The sequence below is a fragment of the Arachis hypogaea genome, chromosome 16 (genome assembly GCF_003086295.3).
Source record: "Arachis hypogaea cultivar Tifrunner chromosome 16, arahy.Tifrunner.gnm2.J5K5, whole genome shotgun sequence".
Lineage (NCBI taxonomy): Eukaryota > Viridiplantae > Streptophyta > Magnoliopsida > Fabales > Fabaceae > Arachis > Arachis hypogaea.
Window position 1 is genome coordinate 148,665,588 of NC_092051.1, and position 21,365 is coordinate 148,686,952.

General features: G+C 30.4%; 1 protein-coding gene, 1 long non-coding RNA gene and 1 pseudogene across 2 annotated transcripts; 1 reads left to right on the forward strand and 2 right to left on the reverse strand.

Annotated features, from left to right (window-relative positions):
- Positions 1 to 218: 218 nt before the first annotated feature.
- On the reverse strand, positions 219 to 2,989 carry LOC140179873 (uncharacterized). The gene is made up of 3 exons (XR_011873706.1): positions 2,857 to 2,989; positions 2,602 to 2,788; positions 219 to 489 (listed from the first exon to the last, which is right to left on the reverse strand). It is a non-coding gene; the product is annotated as an uncharacterized lncRNA (long non-coding RNA).
- A 5,337-nt stretch (positions 2,990 to 8,326) lies between these two features.
- LOC112697787 (transcription factor MYB44) lies at positions 8,327 to 10,005 on the reverse strand. Its single transcript, XM_025751114.3, has one exon. It carries the CDS (start codon positions 9,290 to 9,292, stop codon positions 8,531 to 8,533), a length of 762 nt encoding a protein of 253 aa, XP_025606899.1. The 5' UTR covers positions 9,293 to 10,005; the 3' UTR covers positions 8,327 to 8,530.
- Positions 10,006 to 17,855: 7,850 nt separating this feature from the next.
- Positions 17,856 to 19,866, forward strand: LOC112697788 (probable methyltransferase At1g29790; annotated as a pseudogene).
- Positions 19,867 to 21,365: the final 1,499 nt, after the last annotated feature.

Below are 21,365 nucleotides of genomic sequence, written 5' to 3' on the forward strand. Positions count from 1 at the left end.
CTTTTCTTGTAATATTGAAAAAATAAGAATGGATAATAATAATGTAGATATTTTTCACCAAACATAAAAGCTAAGGGATGATGGCTAAACAGTTGAGCTCAATTTTAATTGAGTAATTCTCTCTTAGGTTATTGCTAAGAAATAGAAACATTGCTTGAGATCTTCTGCACCAAATTCTAAAAAAAAAAAATCTCACATAATAAAACAAGAAAATCATATATACAATTCATCATATATAACTTGTAAGGCATTAAAAGCGTTTCATATATAAACATATATACAAGCAATTCTCTAAGAGTTTAATATCATTACATAAACCACATATTATTTGGATGTAAAGTAATTAATAGTAATGATAATCATACAATAATATGCCTAATTATTAAGGAAGCAATAATTTGTGACCAATTCCACCGTGACTAGGACCAGAGAAGGCTCGAACAATCTTGAATCGCTGATGATGTGGTAGAAGAAGAAACCTTGATGATCCTTCCACATGGCATGATAATAAGATCAGCCAAAAGAAGAAGAAAATGGTAATCATCAAAACAAGGTTTGATGATGATGATAAAGAACAATAATAATAATAATAGTGGTGTATGTTGAAGAACAAGATCATCATAACATACACTACTTTTATCTTCTTATCAGATAAACAAACTACCCTTGTGTAGTTGTGTTGGTATATATATATATGGAATTATTAATTAAATTCTAGTTGATTCTTAAGGGATTTAACTTTGCTAACAAACTTCTTTAAGAGAATAACGTAGGAATCAAGAAAATAAAGTTTAGATGGAAATTTATTTTATTTTACTTTTAAATATAGTCAACAATGTATTTAAAATTATAACTATTTATGTGCTACCTATCAATTTAAATTTTTAAGAGACATGATTTCGTGATGTGGTATTAAAATTTGTATGATCGAAAGATTTAGTTTAATCTTTGTTTGATCCAAAAAAAAAAAAAATTAATATGAGACAAACTAAAAAATGAAGAAAACCTATATAACAAATTTAAGCAAACCCAAAATAAATTTTTGTTTGAAGAGACGTCGTTAGAGATATAATATTCTTTTTTTATCAAGTTAAATTTTTAAAATGAATGATTTTATGATAATTTGTATTAATAGAATGATAAAATTTTTTTGATGTTTTTATCAAAATAAATTTAAAAATAATATACAAATTAAAACTTGTATTTTGAGACACTCATTTTATATTTATTCCAATAAAACTTAGTATTATAAAAAAAGACATAGATAGGATTGTACGTGACGACATATATAAGAAACTAAATAAAGATTTCACTCATTAATTATCCAATATATGATGAGACAAGGTACCTAACATAATATCACATTTAAGTACAAGTAGAATTTCTGGTATCCTAAAGATACTCCTGATTATATTGTTGATAACTATTTAAAGTCAACCAACTAAAATATATAAATAAAAAAAAAGAAGAAATATTTGATATATATATATTAATATATATGTGTGTATGTAACGCAAATAAGTTGATAAATAAAATGATAGTGCTCCTAATTAACAGGAAACGCACCAAATGAAATATTAATTAACGAACAAATGCATGGCACATTTGCAATATAATTATACATTGTTTCAAGCATCAAACAATCCAATCAAATATTTAAATTTATCAAATAGGTACTTATTACACGCCAATTTGAGCAACAATAATTAATATATGATTTATGGTGCATTTGGATGAGATGATGGTCTTTTTCGCTAACCAACAAATAAGTGAATATGTTTAGATTTGTGTTTTCGTTTTTAATATTTTCTGCAAAACATGATCTATTTTAATATCATAATTATATTGTCTCTATCCTTTACCTAGACACATTTTGAAACTTGAGAGGCAATTTAACCAAATTCTACAGGCATCACAAATAAGATTGTCAAATTTGTAAGTCTAAATAAATTTGTGAAATTGATTTAGACTTAATTCATAGACTCAATTTGCAAACTCGTATGAATTTATCTATTATAAATTTTTTATAAAAAATATATATCATATATAATATATATACTTATTTAAATATAGACATTTAATAATTTTTAATTTAAAATACATAATAAATTAAAATAGTACATTAATTAATACAACAATTACAACAAATATTTTAAAACATACATTTAAATTCTTCAGATAAAGCATCTAGTTTAACATAAAACATAACAGAAAAAAATACAATAATTATATATTCTAATAAACTACAAATCTAAAACTGAAATTCTCTAATATCTTCATCTTCTATAATATCAACATTATGATCTTCATCGTCTTCATCAGAAACATGATTTTTTTATGATAATTAAATTCAAAATTATTCTTAAAAAAAAATACATTAACAACTAACAACTATCACAGAATTAACTTAAGTTTAACAGTGAATTAAGTAACAACTAACAAATAAAAAATACAGAAATAACTATCAACTATTACAGAATTAACTTAAATTTAACAATGAATTAACAACTATTGCAAAGTTCAATAACAGTAATAACTATCACATAAAACAGATCAAGTAAGAAAGTGAAGTAATTAAGTTGTAGATTTTTTAAAACGTACCTGAATGGAGAAGAAGTCCCAGACAGTTGTGTTGTCACTGTTGTGCAGTCAGACAACGACGGCGGTGCGCGAACAAAAGATGAAAACGCAGCGGACGGCAGAAGAGTCGAAGAACACTAACAACCAGCAACGCGCGCGGCAAATGACGGCAACACAGAAGACGGTATATGCTCCACTTGAAGTGAAACTGAACAGCACAAATTCAATAGAGAATGTGAGGAGGAAAAACATAGCAGAGAGTAGGAAGCGACGTACGCATAGGTGACCATCGGTGGCGAACGACAAACAACAGACATGACAGAGGTGAGATGTCACAACAATGAAGAGGGAGAGGGTGAGAGAGCGAGAGTGAAAGAATGGCAGAGAGAGTGAAAGAAGAGTGAGTGACGAGCCCAAGTCATTAGGGTTGCATTTTTTTTTAATTTTCGGCCAAAACGGCACTGTTTTGGGCTAAAACGGGTACCATTATTAAACTCGCTAACTCGAATTTAAACTCAGTGATTTTAATTAAGTTTATGTGAATCTAGTCGAATTTACTCATAAACGAATTTGTGTCCAAATTAACTCGATTCCACTTCTTAAATTCATACAAGTTTACGAATTAATTCACGAGCTTGACAAAATGATCATAAACTCACACACACTTCACATTCATACACTTTAAGAGTTTTATCCACTATTTAGTTATTTTTAAGGTTTGAACTCGGTTACAAGGTATTAAAAGATCCCATATTTTGTTATTCAATCAAAACTGCAACTGCAAATTCTACTTGTTATTACTCTTTGAAATATCAATCAAAGTGGACTTGAAGTTTTCAGTGCAACCCATTGGGTCACCTTATGGCCATCACCAAACACACTACCAACAAATTCAGCCCAGGATTCCCAAAGTACCTTCTTGATATGGGCTTATCTTGTATTTAGGAAATATGAAATAGGAATTGGGCTTATCTCTTAACCAACAAAACAAAAACGTTAATAAACCCTTACCAAATATAGTATAAATACTTGACCAAAAACAAAAAATATATAGTATAAATAAAAAATATACAATCTTAATAGACAACTAAAAACACAACTAATAAGTAATAATCACTAGAGTTACCACAAGTAATCGTTATTTGGCCCAGTTTGATCCATTATGTAGTTGTAGATATTGAACACTTTATGACTTCAAATTTTACATTTTTGTAATCAACTTGGGTTGGTTGAGTGGTTAGCTTACTCGTCCGCTTAAATGGAGTTTAAATCTGTGACAGATTAGTCCTTAACCTATCGGGTTGGGGATACCTGGAAAACAAAAAAAAAAATTACATTTTGTTCTTGATGGAGGATAGAAAACTACACAACTATTAATCCTAACACAACTAACAACCACTAGACCTAACCCATCCAAACGCATTTAGAAGAAAGATCTCTCCATATCCTTATAAGACATATTTTATTTTTTATTTTTAATCTAGGTGAAACTTTACATATTAGAATTAGGATACAAATTAGGTATTGGCTCTTACTCGGCAAACATCTTGGATTTACACCTAGTGGACCTAAAAAGAAGAAATTTGAACTAATATATCAATACAAAATTCAAAATTGACTCAACAAACCAAACATTGAGACTTATATTAGTTTTGTTACGAACTTGGAGAAATTGTATGCTTCTTCAACATACACACAATGAAGGCTCAAGAGAGTGTTAAACGAATCATTAATAATGTGGTTCGTAGTGGAACAGACACACGTGCAAATTCAATCTACTAGCTAGCTAGATATGCAAGGGCTATATTTTATTCTAAATTAACCTCAATCGATTCTCTTTGTTTTAAGGAGCAAGGAACCTTCGCCATTCATTCTACAAACATGTGAGAATTGATTAATTGAAGGTTATTATTGAGAATGGAATCACTTTAATAATAAAGCATACATGTATGCATGTATATATAGCATAGTAAATAAATTAAATAATGAATAGATTAAAGAAGCAGTCCGTAGCAAAAGGTGTACTTGGGAAATGCTATTCTAAGAAAAGATGAAACCTAACTGACACAATAACAATATAATGTTGTTGTGACCCTACCCTATAACATTAATCCCTTTGCATAGGTTCATGTACCTTGTTGGAATCCAATGCCCAGATTAATAATGTTCATCCATAAAGCTAGCCTACCCCCTATACCCACTTCATACTTTTGGGACCATTTTCTGTTATCATAATTTTACGATCTTATTAAGTAAATTTTATTTTATAGAAAATGTAAAAATTGATTATTCCCTTAATCAATATATCTTTAGCTAGCTAATTGATTTACAAAGAGAGATATGATCTTACATAATAGACATGCTCCTTGAAAAGAGAATAGAGGGATATGTTTTAAAACTTGCCAAGATCCTAATCACTCAATTTGAGATGAAAATCAATTAAGTTTATTAATTACTACTATACCAAGAGAATATTTATTTATAAATTAATTAAATGGGCATGTGATGTAGTACAAGATTGATTAGTTTGAAGTTTGAAGTGTACGCAAGAGGACGGTTGTGAAGTGGAAAAGTTGTACTCGCAAAAGGACGAAATAACGCATGCACCTGACCTTAGGATATGTCCCATATATCATTCTTTATTATTATTTTTTTTGTTTAAAAAATAGAGCAAATTATATTTTTTTGTCTCTGAATTATGTTAAAAATTTTAAACATATTTTTTAATTTTATTTTGTTTTTCAAATTTTTTATTTGTATTAAATATATTCTGACATTTAAATTTTAAAATATTTAAGATTAATTTAATAATAATGTATGACAATAATTTGTTTGTGTTGAGGATTGTTTTTATAAAATTATTACTGAATTGATCATAAATTTTTAAAAAATTAATCACAAGAATAGATTTAATATAAATGAAAAAATTTTATGATAAAATTAAAATAAAATAAAATAAAAATATTTTAAAAAGTTTTAATAAATTTTAAGAAAAAAAACTATAATTTACCCGTAAAAATAATAAAATTGAATTTAGATGGAAAAAAAAAAAATCAAATCATGAAGTGGTTTGGGGCACGTGTTATTGAGGTCTACAAACTTTAGATGCTCTTAGAATCGTATGTGAATTGTTCTTTCCTGTAATAATAGGATTTTTTTTACATTATTATTGAATCTTGTATTAGAAAAAAAATTAAATTATATTATTAATTGTGCGAATATTCAGGTGATGGTTTTGTTTGAGTAAATACTAAATATTAAATTTAGTTTTTTAAATTTTAACTTATTTAAAATGATTTTAAAATTTTGTTCCATAATTTATTTTGATGATTAATATTTGTGTAGTATATACATATAATATTTTCTACTATCGTGACCTAATATTTAGAACAATCTAAAAAGTTAATTAAAAATAAAAAAATTAAATTAACTAACTAATTAATTATTTTTTTTGAATTAAGTATTACTGAGTACTGATCTAATACAGCTGTTCTTCGTTGAATATGAGGTCCAGTTCTGAAATCTCTTTTTCTCATTTTTTTCCATTCTTTATTATTATTACTTTTATTTTCACAAACTTCCAAAACTCAAGTCATTCTCATCATTCCATGCACTGCCATTGCCAACGGCCAGTGTTGTATATGGTCGGTATATTTTATTTTAGTAAAATTCTGGATTTGCTTTAAAATTTCTTAGCAATTTATATAGTTACTAATATTTGATTATAAAAAATATTAAATATATATTATTTATTTATTTTTAATATTTATTTTATATTTCAATATATATTTTATACAAATAATTGATTTAATAATTAATATTTGAGATGTAGTTAATGTAATTATTTTTTTTTGGTGACTTACTAATGTAATTATTTGATTATTGGTAATTAAATTTTATATTTTAAATTACATGACATATTAGCTAACTAAAATGTTTCGTTTCACAAGTTTAGCAACTAATTGGATTTGTCTCACAGTTCAAAATTGTAAAAATCAATAAGTAATAAACAAAACCACTTTAAAAGTTGGAAATTAATTTGAGATTTTATTCATTTTATATTTGTATAGATATTTGTACACAGTATTTGATTTGTAGTGAAAATCAGATAAAGAAATTTTGTTTGATTATAATAGATGTGACAAAAAATCGCAATGAAAATAGTAGTGGCCATTGTAGATAAATATGGTAGTAGAAAAAGTGCGTGACTATAAGTGATAGTAAATTCTTTTTAATTTTTAAAATTTTATATTTGTATATATATTTATATACGATAATTAATTTTGGTGATTGATTTTAATATATACTTAATATAATTGTAAAAAAAAAAAATCTTTTTGACATGCTCATCGAGTAACTTTAAAGCCCAAACTCGTTAATTCTTTTACAAAATGATCAAAACGGAAGAATTGAGAAAAACTCATTAACCAAAATATTGTTAGTTTTACGAATAAAGTCCTTGATTTTCTAACTGCTAGGATGTTTTTACTTTGGTAGTTACAACTTACAAGTTACAAGCATAGCATACTCAAATCAACTAATTTGGTGTTTGCTTAAAAAAAATAAATACTAATTTGTTATTTATTTATTAAATTATAGGGTTTGATGAGACTACTTATGATTTATGTATCAATGTGTCAATCTACCATTCATCGTAGTATTATAATTTATTCAGGTTTGATTCTTTTTTGTTATAAGGGGAATAGAAAGGAGAACATGGAGAGGGAAAATTCCTAACCTAAAAACCTAGGCCAACTGAAAGTTGATTCTGAAAATAATTTTTTATGCTAAAATAAATTTTAATAAATACTCTGAAATAATATATATAAAAAATGAACAACTAAAATTAATTATTAGTATAAAATATTAATTAAAATATAAAATATACACTAAAAATAAATTAAATTATATATGTATTTATCTACAAATATATAATGACCGATTTTAGTAACTAATTTTATTTATGACTAATATTTTTGTATTAAAATATATTTTTACAGTGTTTAAAATTTGAACCTTAACAACTTAATTATAATATAAAGAATTTACTAGCTTAAGTAACTTGATATATCTAACTAAATATATGCAAATATTTTGTTTTGAATCAAATTTAAATCCAGCTATCTCTTACCAAAAAAAATTTAAATCCAGCTATCTAGTCTTGAACATGCATTAATTTAAAAGATTTTAACCTGAATGCCGTAAGTGAGTTGATGAAGCTGAGTATGATTTGAAGTGATTTAAATTTGAGGAAATCAAAATCCAAACTAAATTAACTGATAAAAATGAGGTAGAATTGAGTATAGATAGAGAGTATTGTTTTTCCTTATTTATCACATGCCCTAAATGGGTTGGCAACTTGGCATCACTCAATCTGTCAATCACTTACCCAACAAGTTCCCACCGCCAAGAAACAAAAACCTTCCAACTCTGACCCCACTTTTTTTTATGTTTCTTCTTCCTTCAATTTGCCGAATCCAAACAAAAACAGTTTCTTTTCTTTTTTTTTTTTGTTTTTAATTTTAACCTTTCTGTCGCCATCACCAACTTGTTTTCCACCAGAATCAGCAATTTTAGTTCAATACACCAATCTCTAACCCACCCCTTCATCATCATCATTTTCATTATGCACGCTCATCACAATCATTTCTCTTCAATTTTTAAATAACGTATGGCGGTTTATTTATTTATTCATCATATGATATTCATAATTGGCCACGGTACCATTCCTCAGCAAAATGCGCAATTAAAATTGAATCATCACTCAGTTTTATGTTCATTCTGTACACCACCAAAATTATTCCAACTCTTTTTTTTGTTTTGCCCTCGAGTGAAGGACTGAAGGGAAATGAAAATGAAAAGTTGAAAACTAATCTAATAACCGTTCAGAAAGAAAGCACAGAAAAAGAAAAAGAAAACTGTTCCTGCTCCAAGGGGCAACACCGTCTTTTTACCTCTCTAATCCGTTTCTAATTCCCATTCGTTTCATAACACCGTTTCGAATCGCTTCCGTCTGCTGCATGCGAACCCCGTTCTCTTCAACCATCGACATGTAATTCCTAACCTCTTTCCTCACCATTTCTTGCATCATCGCCAAGAACTCCGGACTGAACATTTGGGCCGGGTCAGGATCAGGACAAAGCCCAGAACCAAGCCCATCTTTAATCGAATCTGAGCCTGCGCCTGATCCCGATGATCCCGGCAGCGACAAGCTCAGCAACGTTCTTGGATCCGAACCCGGGGTTGACAGAGAGGGAAGCCCGGGATCGCTGAGCTCAGAGCCCGACGGGCTGCTAGGCGTGGTAACGTGGCACGGGCCGACACTGGCGGATCTTTTAAGAGGCTGCGCGTCGGGGTAAACGGCGACGGTGACGGCGTCAGAAGCAGTAGAGCGGCATTTCCTTTTGAGCGTAGAGTTCCAGTGATTCTTGACGGCGTTATCGGTTCTTCCGTTAAGTAACCGGGCTATCGTGGCCCACTTGTTTCCGAACTCAGCGTGGGCTCTGACGATGATATCGTCCTCCTCCGGCGTGAATGCGCGGTGCTCCACCTCCGGTGACAGCTGATTGCACCACCGCAACCGGCACGACTTGCCGGATCGTCCTGGAATGGACTTGCTGATAATAGTCCAGTTTCTCGGCCCGTGGGCTCCCACCAGCCTCCTCAGCGTCTCGTCCTCCTCCGGGCTCCACGGGCCCTTAACTCGATCCATTGCAATAAGAATCAAATCAAATTCCAACACAAAAGCGAAACAGAGCACCAAGCTCTGTGATTCTTATAAAGAAAATATGAGACGTTGAAGAACAAATAAATATTTATAAGAGAGAATATAATAACTAATAAGAGTTGGTTTACTGGGGAAAACGGAAAGATAAGAATAACCGGTTGGGCCGGTGGAAAGTGACCGGTCGTGGCGGTTATTGGAGGTTGTTACTAGGATACAGCTGTCAAACTAACACGCGGTTGGGGTAACGGTTACACGTATGATCACGCTATCGGTGCCTTTATTTAAGACTCGGTTGGTTAGTGTTTAGTAACTGATTAGTACTAACTACTACTATTCTGCTTAAACTACTTCAAATTTTCATTCTGTCAAGGGAATTTTATTTATTTATTAATTACTATTTGAATTTAATTTCGATATATGTGTTTAAATATTTATAAATAGTGAATTTGAAATTAGTTATTTTAGCTAATACATCAATACACAATTAATTATAGAACATATTTTAGGTGCATAAAATTAAATTCTTATTATTTTGGTGTTTGAAAGAAGAAATCACTCGCCCACAACTAACAAGTATCTTCCACCCCTTTGATAATGACCGTTTGAGTGGTTAAGCCAACACATATTTATATATTTACATATCAAACATGGGACAAAAAGGAGTTGTTTATTTTTTTCCAGCTGCATAACAATAAAAATAAAATAATAAATTGATAGATAATGCAGGTTGATTGTATACTTTTACTGGCATATTTGAATTAGTAACTAATTCTGACAAGCATTTACGCATGATATTGATTGTTTGAGTGATGAAAGAGAATTTATAAGATGTTTAACTGAAATGGCAAAGGGTCATTTCAAAATGAGGCAGGTGATAACGGACAAGAGAGAATAAATGAGGAAATATACTGACGTATAGCTTCAACCTAATGGATTGATTGTTAGAGGTATGTCTTTATTGGTTTGGGCTAACGTATGAATCCATAAATTTTGATTCAATGTAACTATAAAATTGTATCGTTTCCATTTTTTATTTAAGTTTGAAAAGTCATCCATTGGTGGTATAAACTATATAGATCGTTGGTGGCTTTAATTTCATGCAACTCATTCAATTCATTTAATTTGTTTATGACCATTGAGTTTGAAAACTAATTACTTGGATTAGCATGGTATCATTGGATATTTGTGTAAAATGCTTTTATAATACATGAAAATTAATTTCATATATTTATAGTTATACATTTAATTTTAATACATTATTCGTATAAAATAATTGTATTTATGCATTTAATTATATAATGTCATATAAGTAAAAATAATAATCTTTTACATTAATCGCATGAATAATCGTTATTTTTGAATAGATGTGATTGAATAACTTATAAATATGTTAGAACAATCAATTTCTAAAGCAATTTCCAAAATCAATAGTAAAATACAAGCAGCAATATCAACAATCTTTAACGTATGAAACAATAAGAGATGAGCAAGAGAGGCTCCACTAACACAGTATATTTTTTGCATTCCTCTTTTCTCCTCTTGTCTAATGGCAGAGTTTAATTCAGACAAAAAGGGTTTAGTTTAGATAAAGGGGTTATGATCCCCCAAACTTTTTATAAAAAAATTAGTAATATTTTTTTTAAAAAATAAAAAATATTTAATTGGTTTAAATACTTTACTACGACTTAAAGTACTAAATAAGTTCAATAAACAACACTCTCTCTAGTCTCTATCTTTAAGTTCAAATATAAAAAATTAGATATTTTTTATTTATTTAATTTAATATTATTTTATATTTTATTATTTATTTAATTTAATTTTTTTATATGATAAAAAATAATAAAATATTCAATAAGTATTAATATTATTGTATTTGTATAAATTGATAAAAAATTCAATAAATATTATAAATTTTAATGTTTGTCATTCTAACTTCTTCTTTACATATTCTACAGGATATATATTCAAATTTTTATATAAATTAACAATGAAAAATCAAAGAATTGGTGCATTTTTTAAAAGGAATGCTAATATTTAAGAAGGAGAACATATAACTTTTACAATATCAACACATGTAGATAGTTCTTCTACTTTAATGAATCACGGAGAAAGTGAGATACAACCTTCAAAAGTTCAAAAAGTTGAATTTGACCTTAATTTTTTGAAACGAGACCCTAAAAAACGTCTTTAAATTTGGTAATATTACCTAAATCAGAGAAATGAAGTTAAACGAGTTTATCTTAAATGGAGTCTTTATCAAAAACATTTTGAGAATTATCTTCTATCTGCCCCAAAATTTTGTTTCAAGTTCCGCCAAATCAACCATCCACTAAGTTGTTATCACTAAATCGCTAATAAAATTATTTTTTTGTGATGCGTAAGATCCAAAATTTTTGAAAAATCTTATTATGAGCTAATTTTAATTAATTTATTTTTTAAGTATTTTAATTTCAAAAATTATTTTATTAAAACTAAGTAAATCAAATTTTGATAATTAAATTAGAAATTTTATCTAATTTTATAATTGTTGAGTAGTTTTCATGTTTAAATTATAAAATTTAGAAATTGTAAAATAATAAGAATTACATGATTTGATTTAAATAATTGTGATTTTAAAAATTAATACTTTAATTTTTATAAATAAAAAAATTTAATTATATTACCTTATATTTTAAATTATAATACTTAATTAAAAGCCAATCAACAAATTGATAATTAAATAATATTTTAAAATAATTTAAATGGATTAATTTAGAATTTAATTTAATATAATATCTCTTAATTTTATTAAAATTTAACAAAATCTTAATTTACCTAAAAATTCATAATTTTACATTTGTCATAATCCTAAAATTAAATACACAAAACCCTAACCCCTTCTAACCTAACCCTCCACCGCCACCCTCCCTTTTTTCAATATCCAACATAGCTTCAAAAAAAAAAAAAAAAAAAACAAACAAACAAAACTAAAAAGAAAGAAAAAAGAAAAAGGAAATGAAAACAGGAGAAGGAGGGAAGAGAAAGTGATATCCGAAGAAGAGGAGTGAACTGAGGGAGGAGAAGAGGGAGGCTGCACTGACGCCACTGGGTCTCGCCACTACCGCCAACACCGCTGAAGTAAGGAGGCCCCGAACTACTACACGCGGGAAGCCGTGCTGCCGCCATCGCCGTCCCGTCCATGGAGCCTGAGCCTGCGCCTCGCCGTCGTGTTGCCATTAAGGGAGAAGGGAGCGCGAACCACAGACACGGACAGAGAAGAGAGCTCGCATGCAGAGGAGGTGAAGTCATCACTGTCACCGTCGCATGTAGAGTCGCCGCCGTGCCCGCCGTCGTCGCCGCCGTTCCTCCACCGTCGCCGAAGGTCCATCACCGCAGCTGAAGCCTCTGCCTTCTCAAGACGTGCGCCGCTGCTGTGAGCTTCTCCTGTCGTTTGGTTCTGATTCGGTGGAAATCCATCGTGCCAGATCTATCCTAAGTGGTTCATGCCGATTCTGTTCTTACTAGTGAGGACCGCCGGAGGTACGACCGTGTTGCTCTTGGTTTCTTGCTACGCAGTAAGTTGCTTTTGTTTCGAAAACTCCTCTGTTACTGTTCTGTTATAGATTATGGAGTTTTACGCGAGTTAATGTTTTAAGGTTGAACTATGCTCTTGCGTATTGTGCTTAGAGACTGTGATTGCTGGGGGATAGTCGGATTTGACGCCGCCGCTTTGAAATCAGAATTTTAAGGGTTTTGTCGCGTAGTTAATATGAATTTTCTTAAAATTTATTTTATTTTATTAAGTTGTTATAAATAGATATTAACGAGAGAAACATATGTCTATAATTATGATTGTCTTATGAATGTGGTTGTTTGAGTGGTGTGTGATTGTTAAAAAGAAATTAGTTTGAAAAATTATTTAGTTAATTATTATGAAAAGTGGTTTTTCTTGGTTCTGAAGTTAATTTGATAAAGTAAATGAATCGGCTTTGAAAATGATTTGAGATATAAAAATGAATTAATTTTGAAAACGGTTTAATTTTGAATTAGTTTGATTTTATAAATAATTTAATATTTGAGCTGGTTTAACTTTGAAAAAGATTTATTGTTGGAAATGGTTGGAGTTGAAAATAATTTGATATTAGAACTAGTTGAATTTTGGAAAATGATTGAGATTTGGAAATGGTTGAGGAAGGGGTTGAGGAATGTTTGGATGGAACCCGAAAAGAGGGACAGAGTCCGAGTTTTAGAGGAGATACTATCAAAATTTTATAAAATTTGAAATTTCGTTTGAAGTAATTATTTAAAAAGATTTGGTTTTAAATATTATATGTTTTAAGATTGATTTATTTAGAAAAGAAAGAATTATGTTTTGGATTGGGATTGTTAATGAACGGAATGGAAGGAAGGATGATGAGGACTGACTTTGAAATATGATTTCTGAATGAATTTGAAAATGAGATATGGATTGACGAATGATGATAATATTGAGAATGGCTTAGATATTGATGAATGTTGAATAAATTATTCATATGGCTTATGAATTTGAATTATCTGAGACACGAGTTTTTCTGGATACTTGCGACCACTTGCTCTAGGTTGAGACTCGATACTCTGTTGACCCTCGACGTAAGGGTGACCGGACAATTATAAATTCCCGGGAATGGTGCCCCCATTGAGCGATTTGATATATACATGAGAAAAAGCTATGCATAGACTCATGGGGATGCGCATCGGGGGACAAACTAAGGGTTTAGCAAACCGGATTTGTCGAATTGGCTGTATAACGGACTGATGAGCTCATTAGCCATAGAATAGACATGCATCATATGTATTTGTATGCTTTGCTTGGGTTTTGAATTTGTTTTGGTTTGCCTAATTGTTAAACTGCGCTGTAACTACTACTTAAACATGTGCTTTCCTTGCCTGTTTTGCCTGTGTTTGTCCTAGTGTTCTACTTTTGAGAATGAGCTTTGGTGCTGAATTGATTGATTGTATGGTTGGTTTCTGATTAAGATTTTCTTATAAGAAAATAAAGGTTTTGAATTTCTAGATATTTAAATATTGATTTTTGAAAAGAGTTTTTGGATGATTAGTTGATTTTTTAAAGGATTCAAATGACGAACAATAATCACTGAGTTTAAAAATAGATTTATTTTTAAATATCTTATTATGACAATTCTGAAACTCTGTGGTGAGACCGTGTGGTTAGATTCTCACCCCCGACAGCTTTATCTTTTCATGAGACGGATGAAAAAACTTACGAAGGGTTGTATTGCGTTTCACTTAGTCAATAATGCTATTTAGTTTTTATTTACTTACCTCTCGCCATCAATATTGTATTTTATAAGAGGGATATGAGTTGTATGATTTGTATGTGTATCATATGTATAGGTTACTTGAGTAAGAAGTTTTATACATGTATATGCTTGTTTTATTTTATTTAAAAAGTATTTATTTTTTGGGTTTCAAAAAGAACAATGACACGATTTTGAGTCAAATACTCTTATTTTATTATTAAGTATATGAAATCGTCGTAATACTTCTAAATATCAGAATAACGCAGCCAAAAATGTGATATTATGATAGTAAGAATGTTACATGCTGGTTGTTTCCTTATTACAATACTCTTCTTCTCTGGTGTTTGGTCATTCAGCCTAATTGTTTTTACTTTCTTTAGTGGGTCAGAGTTACTGCTTAAAATAATTGAGTTCATATCAATAAGACAATAATTATGTAAAATATAGCACTATTAATATATTAAAATTAAACTCTTACAATAAAATGGTAATAAAAAAAAAGCTAATAAAGTAAGCATTAGATTTATGACAAAAACCAAAGTCTAGAATTTGGCGGCGAATGAAATTGTATAATTTTTTAGGGTTTTAAAAAATTAAATTAAAATTTCTTTTACCTTTCCCTCGAAATCTCTCCATCTACATTTCTTGCTGCTTCGTGATTTTAAGTGTGTTATTTTTTCATGCGCGATTTTTAGTGTTTGTCAACTACCTTCTATAACCCATCATAGGTATGGGCTGGGTTGGCATACATTAAATGGGTTTCCTCTTTGGATCGTAGCCCAATATACCTTATAATTGATCCAAAAAAGATCTTGACCCAGAAATTAAAACAAAAAACAAAGTTTTCCTTCCGTTTTAGGCTTTTTGCTCCAAGACACCTCGCAATTATGCCCATAACTTTTCTTGTGATGGTGCCTCTTCGTGATTTGTCATATATTATCAAAGATTTCCCTACAAACCATATTTGATTAATTGGTTTAGGAAAAATATGGGAAAACAAAGTAAACAACTCTCCTACAAGTCAACATAAGCCAACTTTATTATAATTTAAATTTTATAAATAAATAAAAATTAAAATTTAAAATAAAAAAATTTCTACATTTATCCTAATTAATTACATTTATAATATACAATAAATATAATTCATAAAAAATCTAATTCCTTTTTATTCTGAAGATAGACAAATCTCTCATCCCATAAACTTGACATCTCCGTGCAGTTTTTGACGCTGTCGTCCAACAATCACTGTCGCCTTTCGTCACATTGCGCGGCCTCTTCCTCGCGTCCCGTCGTCGTCCTTCTTTCATTGACGCCGTGCCCACCGTCCTGACGCATCTGCACCGTCGCAGCCCCATCCATTGCGACGCAGCCACTGCCGGACTCCATTTGCGACGACGTGTGATCAACTACTCTGATTCATGGCGATTCCTCCACTCATGATGCATGGTTTCTGTGGCTTTCTGCTCGCAACGTGCCACCGTGAGTCTCCCACCGTACACAACGCCGTCCAAAATATCATCGCCGGTCATCGTACGACTCTTCTTCTTCTCCTTTTCCTATTTAGTTTTGAATGATTCTTTTAACTAGTTTTTTTGTGTTTTTTTTCCTAAATTTCAGATGATTCTTTTTATCAGTTTTGGAGGATTCTTTTTTCTATGTTTTGTATGTTTTTTTCTTAGGATTTAGATGATTATTTATATTTTGTTTTGTTTTTTTTAGTTTGAACTTTTTTTCGAAAAGAGGAATTAAGGTATCCGTAATAAATAGTAAAAAGTGAATTAAAGTAAAAAAGTGATAATTAATAATTAATAATTTTATATTTTTTAAAAAATAAAATTTAAATAATCAATCATTAATGATAATTAATTAATATAAAGTGTAGTTTAAATATGTTTGTTGATTTGTTGTTGGCTATACTCTTCTTGATTCTCTAGCGAAAATAAAAAGAGGCTTGCTACACATACAAGCTTTTTTGGTTTACAAGCTATACCAGTTGATTCAAGTAAAAAAAAAAAGACATGCGCACAACTCCTTTAAAATCGAGCGTCCAATGCACGCGTTCATTATGCCGCACTCTTTCTCTTCTTCCTCAATCAAAATGCAAACCATCAAGATTCAAGCGACATTCAAAACAAACTACGATTCTGAAGACACGTTCCAACTCCTCACGAAGAGTAGAAGAAATCAAGAAGAAAAGATACAAATCTCCATAAAAAATCACAAAAAAAAAACGAAGAAACATTATTCAAGGTACTGTTTTAGTGTTCTTCTAAGTTTTTTTTCTAGATTGTCTCTGTTATGTGCCTCATCCTTAACCAGCAAAACATTAAAAGATTTCAAGAAGAAATATACTGTCTCTCCCATGTTTTTGGTGTATTTCTTAAATCCTTTGGGTGTATTTCTATAATCTTTTGGGTGTATTTTTGTAACCGTTTGGGTGTATTTCTATAATCTTTTTTGTAATCGTTTGGGTATATTTTGTAATCATTTGGGTGTATTTCTGAAGTTCCATTATCTTCAAAACTTGATTTCAGAAACCATGAAAATTGAAAAAAAAGCGAAACACGAAGGAGATCCAACAAATTTGACAAAAAATTCGAAAAAAGAAACGAAATCTTTTGAAAAATAGAAGTTATATATTTACGCGTTAATTAATTTGAATTAATTTAAAAGTCTGTTAAAGAGGCACATAACATAAGCAACACGTTTAGTGAGTTTTGTTTTCTTCAAGCTTGTAAGTGTAAAATACTTATACATAGAAATTAATCCAAATAAAAAATATATTAGGTATATATATTAATATTTAACTACAGAATAGATGCTGTGAAGGAGGATCACCGTAAGAGTAGGACCTAATAGACTTTATTTAATGCTTTATCTTAGTTAATAATATTCACTTTATTCCTACTTAGATCCATTCATAAGTGGTCCAAGATTTTAAATACTCTCATCTAAATTTTATGAGGGTTTTAAATGCTTCAACCAATCTAGGATAACCATTTTAGAATGGGACTTTGAGTTCTTAAGAGTTTGAATTTTAAATTTGAGTAGGATATTTTGGGCTTTGCCCAAGACAATATTTTTTTATTGTTATAGTATCTAAAAGTATTTGTCTAATTTATCAAAACAGTTAAAAATTAATATTTAATTTTAAAAATCTAAAAATAAATAATTATTAAATATTTAAAAATTACCATAAAAAATAAATTAACCATCAAATTATAGCTACCATAGAATTTATCAAAATAATAACAAAGAAAAAAACATAGTAGTACTTGTAAGTAGTAACATGCTCAACCGACATAGGTTCCATTTTTGGATCTTACTCTCTTCAACTCACACCTTCACTTGGCACTCTCCACACTCATCGGTGTCAGTGATTTCTCACCGGTAAGAAACGAACAAGGAAAAAATGGGTTCTGTTTCTCTGAAAATTGGTGATGGAACTGCCAGATTCAGAAAAGCAACACTGTGTTCTTCAGCTGTGAACATAGTTATGTCTTCTCCGTCATAACCACAAATCTTTTTGCTCTGTATGCTTTCACTTCTTCGCCAAAACACACTCAGAACAAGTTTTCATTATACCGAGAGAGATTAATTTGTCTCAGAAGAAACTTGCCCAGATGGAAAAAGAGCTCCTTGGCTATGAAAGCATTGATCTTTCAAGACCCAACATTGCAAATGAGTTGAAAATGTTCCTGCAGCATCACCAGCTACCTCTAGGCAAAGATTCAAGAACTGGGATCACTGAGATGCTTCCTTCTGTTGGCCATTTGTGTGAAAAAAATTCAGACTTGTTGTCACAGTACATGAGCTACAAGATCAATGGTCCTTGCAATGATGATTGGAGTTTGCTCAGAAGCTGATTGCGAAAGGGTGTGAGCCATTACCAAGAAGAAGGTGCTTTTCAAAGACAGTTTCAAAGGTAGGACTTAACCCTTTTCCCAATTCGCTTTGGAACCCTTTTGTTGTTGGTAGTAGTGGTAAGAAGAGTGTTAATTGGAGTGGACTTAATTGCAAGAGTTTTGAGTGTTTGAAAGGGAAAAAGTTGAGTAAAGAATGCATTGATTGCTTTGATTTGGTTAAGAATGGTAATGAGAATCAAAGGTTTGTGAAGGTTAAGAATGATTTTCTTGTTGATGATGTTTTGGATGGGGAAGTAGTAATGGAGGTGTTAGAATGGGTTTTGATATTGGTGGTGGTTCTGGAACATTTGCAGCTAGAATGGCTGAGAGGAATGTTACTGTGATCACTAGCACTCTCAATGTTGATGCACCATTCAGTGAGTTCATTGCTGCAAGAGGGCTTTTCCCTCTTTACTTGAGTTTAGATCATAGGTTCCCTTTCTATGACAATGTGTTTGATCTGATTCATGCTTCAAGTGCAATTGATGTTGTTGGTGTTGGAGGGAAGATAGAGAAGTTGGAGTTTTTGATGTTTGATATTGATAGAGTTTTAAGGGCCGGTGGTTTGTTTTGGATTGACAACTTCTATTGGGCCAATGAAGAGAAGAAACAAGCTTTGACAATGTTGATTGAGAAGTTTGGTTACAAGAAATTGAAATGGGTTGTAGGAGAAAAGGTTGATAGTAGTGGATCAGGAAAATCTGAAGTTGTGTTGGCAGACAGTGGACTTGGCCAGGATCACTAAGGAGCATTTTCTTAGCTGGACAGAGGAGCCGTGTAGAAAAGAGGATCGCAAACAGAGGTTAATGTGGTTCTGTGCAATAATATGGAATATTTGGCTAGAAAGGAATAGAAAGATTTTTTAGAATAGTGCTATAGGTGTAGCTGAAATAATCAACTTGGTCATGTCTAACTGCAATGAGTGGAGAGGTGTGGACCCCTTTAATTGTTGATGGCTTTGCCGGAGATGACTTAAGGAGTGTTGAAAGGTTTTCTTTTGGTTTTGGTTGTCTTATGTTTTCGTTGCCTAGTTCGTTCTGCTCCACTCTAATGTGTTGAGCTCTTTTATTTCAAAAAAAAAAAGAATAATGCTCTGCATGGGGTTAGTTTGGTTCAATCGGCGGCTTTCTGGTAATAGGATTTGGATGCTAGTTGTTTGAACATAGATGAAAGGAAGAATACCCTTGAATCTTGGTTCTGCTATATTTTTTTCACACATAATTTTGTGTGAATTAATTGCTTTTAAAGAGTCATCAAAATCCCATTTGAAGTGGGAATAGAATAAATATTTGGATTTTGTTCTGTTCTTTTCATATAATCTTATTCTTCTGTATTTGGATACTAGTTATTTTAGAGTTATTCATGATTCCATAAAGTATTAGCAATGAAAAGTGAATTGTATCAAAATTACAAAGTCAACTAAAGTCTACTATTTTTCAGTTACAGTTCTCTTTTGTTGAAATGCAATTGAATTGACATGGCTATGACCTATGAATGTTTTTGCATCTAAAAGAAATGGTCCATTTCCAATTGCCTTATAAGAATGTGATTCATCATACATTCCCTTCCGGATATTTTTCCAACAATTAATATTTTCATCGTTCATTATTTGGATAAAATATATATTAAAATATAAAATACATATTAAAAATATGTGAAACAATACATATATATGCAAATATATAGTGACTGAGTTAGTGACTAATTTTTTTTTATGTAACATAGCATCTCTGTTTTTCATTCCCAAAAATCGAGTTTGAGACAATTAGTTAACAGGACAAGAATATCCACCACATTTATAGGTGTCAACAAGAGAATAAATATTTTACTACCAATCACAAATTTCATGTTGAATTGAATTCACTTACAAGTTACAACCCTAACTATGATGTAACATTACAAACTAGTAGAAATTTGCACAACACGATTATGACCCATGAAACATGGTCAAGAGATGCAAATGTTAAAGCAAATTTATAGCACCTTTTTTTTTCTCTCTTTATAAATGGTTTCAGATTTTAATCTTAAACATAACAAAAAAAATTATAAAAAAGAAAATTTATGCACCAAATCTTTTCCAATTTCATTATTTCTCTTGGATGTTACCTAATTTATTTGTTAGGAAGCCTAATTTTGTGTTGTAGTGTGTATCTTGCTGCATATATTTTTTGATCATCTGTTGGTCAATAATGAAGGGCATGGATTTGCTTTTAATATCTTAAACTATGCAATATGTCTCTAATTATTATGAATAACTTAGAGTCGAAGCTATCTATTTATTTCTTTCAATAACTCGAGAACCGTTCTGTGCTCTCATGAAACATAGTAATTGAGATGAATTATGTTATGTCAGTGTGTGCTTTCTGAGTAAACTTCTCATTATTCAATGGCAGAAACAAACAGTTGCTGTTTTACATAGTCACCAATCCACCATAATAATAGTGTCCCTATAATGTTAACCTATGGCTGCTGCTATCACCATTTTCTTGAAATTAAAGAGATTACAACTCAGTTGCAACATCAAAGTACTATTCAATTCGAATCGAATATCACATTATCGACCCTTGACAGTTGTAGAATGCCTAAACAGCAACGGCCAAAAGTGGCTGCAAGTAATAACAACCAAGAATAAAATGAGCTAAAAAAGGAAGTTGTATTTTCCAAACACACCAGATCACAAAGTGTATGATCTCGTATTTGAGCGACAGAATGCTTTTTATAATTTTCTGGCCGGAGGTCATGATCAAAATGCTTTTTGTAAATATACATGAGAGTACTCTTGAAGTACCATATTTATATTTAAATAATAGAAATATTATTAATATAATATTTTTATATATATCTAAATTATCCATCAATACATCTATTTAAACA

Excerpts from the sequence above, each read along its gene's own strand:
- LOC112697787 (XM_025751114.3), bottom strand. The coding sequence starts at position 9,292 with ATGGATCGAGTTAAGGGCCCGTGGAGCCCGGAGGAGGACGAGACGCTG.